We start from the raw sequence: 9,710 nt of genomic DNA, 5'->3' as shown, positions 1-9,710 counted from the left end.
CACAAGTATTAAAGAAAACCAAAAACAAAACAAGCAAGCAAGCAAAAAAAAAAAAAAAAGAAAAAGAAAAAAAGAGAAAAGAACAATGAATTTTGTTGATGTTTTTTTAAAAAAAAAAAAAAAAAAAAAAAATAATAATAATATAAAATGATCCTGTTTTATATTATTTTATTCCAATTCAATAAGAAAAGTAATTTTTTTAAATTTAAATTTTTAAATTTCTTTTTAAATTTCGAAAAATTATCTTAATGAAAAGTATCTATCTTACTTCAAATACCGCTTGACAAAGCTTGTTTTTTGTCGATTTGTTATAATAAACATTAAAAAGCAACGTCCCGTCTCTCTTGTTCTAACTTCCGGTGTATTGTCACCTGACAGCAGGAGTCATGTGAGCACCACTTCCGTGTTTATAGTCTCGACTCCGGACAACTGATGCTTCTGTGCCTCGCGTTTTTTAGACACTTAACTTCTGAGCAAAGTGAAGACTAAAGCAGAAACCAAAATAAGAAGAATATCGACAGAGGCCTTGGCGCAACAGTAAGTTTATAGTTTTACTTTCATTCTTAGGAATTACTTTAAAAAAATTGTTATAACGCGAATGTATAGCTATTTTTGTCCACATTACTTCCCAAAATATTATTGATTAAATAAATAAGTGCAACTATTGCGCAGTGTTGTTTTTTTGCCACAGTATTTAGACTTACACTACAAAATTAAAAAGTTTTTCATGGTCAGATAACAGCTAAACACATCACAATGAAAATTGTCACTCAGCAAGTTGGTGTTGCTGGCTGCTCCCAGTCAGCTGAGACTCACGAGGTTTAAGGTGTCTGTCAAGGTAAAACACACCTAGAAAATATCATCACACCGTCGATGTGTAAATAGCTGTTTGATGTTGATGCAATCCAGCACATTGCATGTACTGTTCTTGCAAAATTATTTGCAAGAATGGTCCATTTCATTGGACCATTCATGAAATGGTCCAATGCTTGTTTTTTATAGACTGTGTACATTAATTGTGATTTATGTTGTAAAACAGTTTGTGACTTTGTTTGTGAATTGTGCTTTATAAATAAACTTGTCATTGAAGAAAACATGTTACAGACTGCTAAAGACCTGAAACAGGACAATAGTTCTTAACATTCAGCCAATGAAATGGTTTAGATCATTGGCATGTGCTGAAGTTGCCCTAAAACCAACTGAAAATCTTTGACTTCTAATCTAAATGAGCCTCAGCTGTTTTCTAAGCATAAATGAAAAAAAACCACAAAAAAATCTTCCCAAGAGGTGAAAAGGCAGTAGAGACAAAACCCAAAAGTGTAGCAGCTGGAATTGCAACAAAAGGTGCAAGCTCAGCTTTTTATTTGTGAGAAATGTTGATTACCATGCAATTTCCCCCTGTGTTTTGGTTTCTGACATAAAATCCCAATGACAATTTGCAGCTGAAGCCTAACAAAAGTACAAAAAGGATTTTATGCATAGTTTTTGTTCTTAGTTGTGGTTTTTCTGTTTTTCTTTTATTCATGTATTTACAGGCCTGTGTCAGCATCATCTGTATCATCAGATTTTTCTTTTTCACTTCAGGAATGCATTTCTCAGTGCTCATTTTTGCCTCTGTGGCCACCATGACCGCCTTCGCCCTTGACAATGGACTGATGAGAACGCCTCCAATGGGCTGGTTGGCATGGGAACGATTCCGCTGTGACATTGACTGCACAAACGACCCAAAGAACTGCATCAGGCAAGCAGGCTTTTAATAAATGAACACGCCTAAAATAACGTTACTACACAGAAGCAGTCAAGAAATGTTCAATAAACAGAAAAGTGTGTCTTTTAATAGTAATAGTGGATGAAAATTTTATTCAAATGCAGCATTAATTCATTAGATGTTTACAAACCGTACATCTTGTTCGGGTCAGTGCTAAACATTGCTGTCCTTCCTCCCTCCAGTGAGAATTTGTTTATAGACATGGCAGACAGACTGTATGAGGACGGCTGGAAGGAACTGGGCTACGTCTACGTGAACATAGATGACTGCTGGTCGTCCATGGACAGAGACAAAGATGGACGGCTACAGGCTGACCCTAAGAGGTATAGCCTGGACACATTCAGACAGGAGCGCTCTTTTGTAAAAACAACATTATCATATCCAGGCCAATAAGACAAAAGGAGTGGCAGTACAGCAATTTCACAATCACAGCAAAGTGCATTTGTCTATAGCTTTTCTGCAGGTATCTTCAAATCAGAGTCAGTAGATAAAAACAAGTGTGATAAAAACAATGACCTTTGAGATCTGTGGGAAGCTGTGATAAGTGCCTGACCTGCTTTTTAAAACATGAGAACATATTGCTCTCTTATGACTGTGTAATCATGACCTTAGCAACTAGCATTGTTGGTAATGTGGAAGACCTGCACTTATTCAACAGTTTCAACAGGTAATGTTTAATTTTCTATGTTAAAATCAGGTTTCCAGGGGGAATCAATAAGCTGGCGCGCTACATGCATGACAGAGGCCTCAAACTGGGCATCTATGGGGACATGGGCACCCACACCTGCGGTGGGTACCCTGGGACGACGGTGGATAAGATTGAAATAGATGCTCAGACATTCGCTGACTGGGAGGTGGACATGTTTAAATTTGATGGCTGTTACTCCAATGCTATTGAGCAGGAGCTGGGTAAGAAAACATGAGTCATTAGTTTAATGGTATGAATTCAGAGGTGATTCACCATCTGATATTAATCGACTCTTATTGTTTTTTCCTGGCAGGTTATCCTCTGATGTCAAAGGCTTTAAACGCAACGGGCCGCCCCATTGCCTACTCCTGCAGCTGGCCTGCTTACCAGGGTGGACTTCCACCGAAGGTGTTTATCACTGGCAAATGTTTTGAACACTGTTCTAATACAATCAGGAAACTTTTTAGAGCTAAATGCATTCTTAAGACATGTCTCTTTTCTTTGGCCTTTGAGATAATCTGAGATGTTGAATTTGTTGTCCTGTATTGTGTTATTTTTACAATTACTTGTGTATACTATTGCTATTATGAATTTACCGATTGATCATATTTGTATTTTATGATTTTGTACAGCACTTTGGTCCTGTGGGGGGGTATAACTTGCTCTATAAATATAATTGGTATGTAATGGTATGGTGGTTTAATATTGCTCTTGATGTTTCAGGTGAATTACACTCAGCTCGGGCAGATCTGCAACCTTTGGCGTAACTATGGCGACATCCAGGACTCTTGGAGCAGTGTGCTGAGCATTGCTGATTGGTTTTTTGAAAACCAGGATGTCCTGGCACCTGCAGCCGGACCTGGAAGATGGAACGACCCTGACATGGTTTGTCCCACCGGCCTAACAAATGTTACTGTTTTCCCATTATTTTTCCATCCATTGTTACTTACGGTACTTAGTTCCTTATTTTAGTGGGCTACTCAGTTTCTTGTTACATATTTAGTTAGTTTCGTAGGTATGTACTAGTCATTTTGCTACTTAGTTACTCATCAAGTTACTTAGTTACATTCTTATTTCTTACAAGCTTAGAAAGAAACCTAGTTGCTTCTTTAGCAACTTATTGGTATTTAATTTTTTTTTTTTTACTGCCTCTAACCAAACATACTTAGTTAGTATTTAGTTAGTTACTCATGCTGTTGGTTCCTAAGTTACTTAATTATGTAGCTAGTTACTTAGTCATTACTTAGAGGCTTAGTTAAGTATTTTATTACTTTGTTAGTTTGTTACTTATATCTAAAGTTACCTACTTAAGTATTACTTACTGAATGACTTGGTTCCTTATTTCCCTGCTTACTTAATTAATGAATTAACAAGTTGTTTGGACAGTTACTCCCAGACTTTGGTTTTTGTTATTTTAGTATTTATAGCTTAACTATGGTGGGAATAGCCACAATAAACATATTTGCATATTTCCAGCTTTTGTATTTATACTTTAAACTTTGCTTGAAGAGCCATGAGAACTTTTGAAAGTTGGAGTCCAGAAACGTGTTGGTTACTGAAATGTCTGGGAACTCAGTGTCTCTATTTATAACGCAGTCAGGCTCATAATGACAGGTAGGCACATAGTGGTTGTCAAAAAGGTCTGAATTTCTACTAATAAATGTAATCTCTCTTAATTGTGTGATCATTTTTTTTCTTTCACCAGCTGGTTATCGGAGATTTTGGTCTCAGTATGGACCAGTCTCGTTCTCAGATGGCTTTGTGGGCAATCATGGCCGCTCCCCTGTTCATGTCCAACGACCTTCGCACAATCAGCAGTGGAGCCCAGAGCATCCTTCAGAACAAGATGATCATCAGCATCAACCAGGACTCCCTGGGTATTCAGGGAAGACGCATTCTCAAGGTGTGGATTGTGCTGCTGTTTTGGCATTGACTGTGAGGAAAATAAGACGGATATGGCAATGAAAAGCGTTTTCGTGTCTCATTGTCAATGAAATTGCTTTCCGTCTTCAAGGAGAAGTCTGGCATCGAGGTGTTCTGGCGCCCCCTGTCAAACAACGCCAGCGCCTTAGTGTTCTTCAGCCGCCGTACTGACATGCCCTATCGCTACGAAACCTCCTTGAGCAAACTCAACTACACCACTGGCAGCTACAAGGTAGGTCTCAGAGATTTTGTTTTTTACCGTTTAATAGTACAAGGTTGTAACTCAGGCTTTGACAGAAGACATTTTTTAATGTGGAGGTTTTCTTCCACGACTCACTTCTGTTTTCTGTTTTTTTTTTTTCTTTTTTCAAGGTCACTGATGTCTACACTGACCAGACTGATGTGCTGAAAGACTCCACTGAGTTTGTGGTTTCAGTGAACCCAACAGGTGTGGTCATGTGGTATGTCTCAGCGCCCGGCAAACTACAGTACCATCAGTTTATCAGAGGGGACAAACTCCGCAGACATAAATATGATGCGAAGCAAAACAACTTCCTTTGAAATTTTATTATCTTTTAATATCTCTAGGGGTTTGGCTTTGGTGTCATTGTCCCTGCTGGGTCAACGACAACGACATTTTGCTGAATTCACACATGATCTTTCTGCATGAGTTTTTTTCTACCTCAGAATGATTCAGGTTTAATTTTTACTTTTCATAAAATATCAACTTTTATAATAACAAATCGGGTTTGGTTGATAAGGTCTTCTTAAAACTCAAGAGATTATATTCTAGATAGTGATTTTATTGTCTCACATACAAGGCTGTTTAAAGCAGAATTATGTTCCGTCTAGTTTTTTTTTTTCTTCTTTCAGCAAATCATCTTTCTCAAGGAACTAAAGCACTGAGAATCATGGGTGCCATCTGCAATTACCACCATTGTTTTTCTTTAGAATTATATTTAGATAGTTATCAATAATGTTTTGCCAAAATTGTCAAATTTTCTAAATCTTTTTGGAATAAAAAGAAATTTTCTAAGAAGTGCTCCTTTGATTTATTGTTTTGTTCCTTCAGGAAGTTTCAGGAATAGGAGTCCAAAGGACTTATTTTACTGCTGCTACTTGGATTTTCTGTGAAATTCAGTAAACTGTAAAATGTTTTAGTGTACTTCTGAAATGTTGACCAGGTGTAAATATTAAATGTAGTTTAAGTTTAACTAAATGAAAGCAGACTTAAAGAAAGTCTTTGTAAAGGATGCACAACTAGTTAAAATACCTGGATCCCATGGCTGTGGTGCTCTGCATATCTAAAATTAAAATAGGTATGATATTTTAATAGCATACCCATTAAAATAGGTGGGCTTAATACCCTTTTCAGTAGGTATTAAGCGTAATACCTATTGTGCTGATTTTTTTTCTCATTGAAAGAAAATCCTTCTGATCTTATAAACATACTCGTTAGTCTATACCAGGGGTGGGCAATCCTGGTCCTCGAGGGCCGGTGTCCTGCAAATCTTAGAAATCTCCCTGGTCCAACACACTTGAATCCAATAACTGAATCACCTCCTAAGTGCAGTCAAGTTCTCCAGAGTCCTGCTAATGACCTCATTATTTGACTCAGGTGTGTTCATATTCATTTTTTCCTATTTTATTTCATAAACACTTGCATTTTAAAGCCCCTCTCGCAAGAGTGTCCTGGCCAAGACAGCAGCACAGAAACGGTTTTAGACACAATTTGTAAGATAAAAAAAAGCATATAATAAAAATAAGCACATGTTTTAAAAGCAGCTAGAATAATATGTACTTACTTCCAAATCCTTGAACTCTTTTAAACGTGTTCAGACACAACAGCTGCTGGAGACGTGCTCCATATTTTCCGTCTCCGTCTTTTCGTCACGTAATAATGTCTGTCTTCACTTCGCCAGAGTACACATGTAATCCTGTGGAAGTATTTCTCCTGACTGCTGCCTCCGAACAATGAGAACATTTTGATCCTCTAATCTTTCTGCAAACTATGGCGTTAGGTTATGGAAGCATAATTCAAGAAAATCCTACTAGGACAGCTGCACTGCGTTTGTAATCAGATTCATTTTAAACGATGGTAGGTGTGAATTCAAGAAGACGGAATGCAAATCAAAACCTGCTTCAGTAAAGCGTTAAAGTCCAGAGGACCGCAATGCACTTTACACTGACATTCAGTCAGTCACCCATTCACACACACATATTTTCACTTTTATGGTGGCAAGCTACCACATTGTAGCCACAGCTTCCCTTGGGCAGTCTGACAGATACTCTGGTCATGTCTCTGGAGGACCAGGGTCATGACCAAGGGACCTGCTGGGTCATCCTATCCAGCAGGTAGGATGACTCTGGAGAATAATGTGACTCTCATCTAACCTTAGCTTACCCGGTTAATCCTAACTTAACCTGCTGTCTAATATTCTGACCTTAACTGACATCCGAACACACAAATTTAACAATAAGGTAAATAGGAAGCGCATGCAAGTATGTTGTTAAAATATTCAACTTGATGACAAAGTATTTTTCAAAGTACTAAGATCAGAATTGCATACATTAAGGTCTTGCTGTCTAATCATTTTAAATGGTGACACTTATGATTTAGTTTGTGTGGTTCATCAACTATTACTGACAGGCTCAGTTGATAAAAATCAAAGGTGTTCATGACATTACATTTAAGATGACTTTGGATTATTTTCGACCCACATGTGGATGTTGGAGTTTTGTAAAATATCCCCCCAAAGAATTTTTACTTGTATTCAGCTCCTTTTTGGGGGGATCTATCAGGAATAAGAAACTGCAACTCAATCAACTGTTAAAGGACAGCAGTTAAAATATTTCTGCAGACATGGGCAGAAAAATGTTTTTCATTTCTAGTTTTCACTTCATTTTTTTTTATTGAACATCTGCAGAAAACATTCCGACGCCAGTTCTGCTTCTTTGAGTGCTTTTGTTCTGATTGGCTTCGTTGTGGAAACACAAGTCTTCTAGTCATCTTTATTTCCACGACGTTGTGCAAAAATGCAAGTGTTTGTAGAAAGCAATAAGAGAGAAAAATAGTGTGCATGTTGATTGAAATCTTACTTTTTATGAGACGCAATTTTAATTATATTTCATTATTTTTGAGAAGTTGTGAACTTTCTGTGAACATAACTCTCAGGTGGTTGTCTTTCTGCAGTGCCTTTAAAAAAGCGTAATCTGCCTTAAAACAAAAACAAACTCTAATATATTTACTTTTATATGTACTAACACAAAGTTATGCAAAATATAATGAAATTAAAATTTGTGCTTTTAAATTGTTTAACAAATTAAAATTTTGAAGCATGATTTATACATTTTTACAGCCAACTGAGCCAGTTGCACAGTCATAAAGTTTCTGGGTTTGTTCTTCTCGGCATTGCATGTTTCTTGCCCATTCTTTGCAAAATAACTCACTACATGGGTGACTTCTAAAGATAACTGAGTGATCGCTTTGTATTTTCTTTGGGAGTTTTAATGTAACGTGGGGCTAAAAATGAGTATATTTAACAATTTTTAGATTTTGTGAATACCTTTGCGAGAAGCTGTATATATATATATATATATATATATATATATATTGCCATGCAAGCTCAGAGTAAACGTTTGCACTTGTTTCAACACATTCCCTCTGAGCCTGTAGAGGTCAGCATCGTTCTTCTGCCTGTAATCATGGCAATGTGTGACTGCCAGTCCCATCCTTTGCCAAGAAATGCACCTGCTCAACGGCACAAGGACAATCAGCCCATTGAGTTCGCTCATTTATCTCTCTGCTATGATTTGCTCTCTGCTGAAACCACCTTGCCCAGTTTTTGCACATTTACTACAATGTATAAACTGCTTTTATGTTCAATTTTGTCCTTGAATCCTCTGATCTCTTCATTGTATTCATTCTATTGCCTAAGCTACGCTTCTTTCTTCCTCCTCCCTCTTGTCTCCTCCTGCTCGATCTTTTGCATGTCACCTCTGACCTTGGCCTTAAAGCCCAGTGTTTGCTCACTCTTAACATGCTGGAGTTGTCACGTGAACCTATGGTGTGGCATGCATGCATAAAAACGAGTTAACTTGCTTTTAGTGATGTGCAGACACACACACACACACGCCCACGCCCACACACACATGGCTCTCGTCTATCTTTTCAGGCCAAATTGGCCGTGCGTGCGTGTGGGAAACCAGATCTTCGCCTTCTTTTCTTCCCCATTCAGTCGGCTCAGATATCTGTTGGCTGGCTGAGCAGAGCCCATCTCTCTCCGGTCCAGGTCCGTGCCGCTTGGCAACTTGACGTGGGAGAGAAGTGAAGGGAGTTATGACTGAAATAACGAGAGAACAGTGGAAGAAGGATTTGCACAAAGGAGGGAGGCGGGGGCCCTCAAAAAGTCTATACGGAGGTGCAAATGAGTGAGGCAGCGAGGGGGAGAGATGAGAGAGCGGGTAAGGGAGGGGCGGAGAGAGGAGAAGAGCGTTCCTGCCGATGCTCACGTAGGCCCACAGCTGCAGAGAGGCGCAGTTGCCAGTCTCGTCTTTGTGTCGCACTAACACCCCTGATTCTGTTCTGTTCAGCCCTCCCTCCTACAGCCATCCCACTCATTTCTGTCACGCTGCTAGTCACACTCCCTGCCTCGCGCTCCGAAATCCCACACATAAAGGGGATTCTGACATTAAATGCATGCAGACGAGACTTTGTATATATGTCAGGATAACTGCACTGTCTCAGAAAAGGGGAACGGGGAGGGGGCTGAGACTACTCAGGTTCAGCTACGGTGAAAGGAAAGGGAGGAGTTTGATAGTTACTTCTATGCTCATGCATTGCCTCTGGAACTGCAGGTAGAAGGAAAAAAAAAAGTCTGTCCACACATTCCTATTTGTGCAGAGATACAAGCTGGATTGTTTCTCTGCATAAAGAAACTGAAACACTTGTTTCCATGCACCTGATCCTGGTAACATCATCACCCCATCTGACGCTTCCAGTCTGCTTGGCTGGCTGCTAACTCGTGACATCACCATCCCTTAACACGATCCAATGCTAGGAAGCTGATAGGCACATACGCCATAATCTCATCTCTCTTTTGATTGTGTTATGATCCTCGTTGACTCCAAACCTTAGAAGCAATAAAACCTGATCTTATGATCCACCAACAGGAACAAAAGATTTCTCTGATCTTTTGTTTTGAATTGTGATCTGAATTGAAAAATAACTGATTTTTAAACTTGTTTTGGCGCCATACTCATGCTTGTATCATGCGTGATACTGACTTCGCTTTAAGGGCTGCATAGTCGTGCAACTGTTGGCCTACACAG

General features: G+C 38.8%; 1 protein-coding gene across 2 annotated transcripts; it reads left to right on the top strand.

The window, feature by feature from the left end:
- Positions 1-383: 383 nt before the first annotated feature.
- On the top strand, positions 384-5,421 carry naga (N-acetylgalactosaminidase, alpha). Of its 2 annotated transcripts, XM_032586123.1 has the most exons (9): positions 384-537; positions 1,585-1,741; positions 1,951-2,091; positions 2,466-2,677; positions 2,770-2,864; positions 3,180-3,341; positions 4,162-4,359; positions 4,471-4,611; positions 4,752-4,940. In XM_032586123.1, exons 2-9 carry the CDS (start codon positions 1,587-1,589, stop codon positions 4,938-4,940), a joined length of 1,293 nt encoding a protein of 430 aa, XP_032442014.1. In that variant the 5' UTR covers positions 384-537; positions 1,585-1,586. The 2 variants fall into 2 exon arrangements, with proteins under 2 accessions (XP_032442014.1, XP_032442013.1); XM_032586122.1 differs by lacking the exon at positions 384-537 and having other exon boundaries at positions 1,587-1,741; positions 4,752-5,421.
- Positions 5,422-9,710: the final 4,289 nt, after the last annotated feature.

This window comes from Xiphophorus hellerii, chromosome 15 (assembly GCF_003331165.1).
Source record: "Xiphophorus hellerii strain 12219 chromosome 15, Xiphophorus_hellerii-4.1, whole genome shotgun sequence".
Taxonomy (NCBI): domain Eukaryota; kingdom Metazoa; phylum Chordata; class Actinopteri; order Cyprinodontiformes; family Poeciliidae; genus Xiphophorus; species Xiphophorus hellerii.
Note: the sequence above shows the minus strand (reverse complement) of the source record. Positions and strands in the feature narration are given on the sequence as shown.

Bases quoted from the DNA above. Each gene is read 5' to 3' on its own strand.
- naga (XM_032586122.1), top strand. From the start codon at position 1,587: ATGCATTTCTCAGTGCTCATTTTTGCCTCTGTGGCCACCATGACCGCC. The intron at 1,742-1,950 runs GCAAGCAGGCTT...TCCTCCCTCCAG, and splicing joins GACCCAAAGAACTGCATCAG to TGAGAATTTGTTTATAGACA. The intron at 4,360-4,470 runs GTGTGGATTGTG...TCCGTCTTCAAG, and splicing joins AGGGAAGACGCATTCTCAAG to GAGAAGTCTGGCATCGAGGT.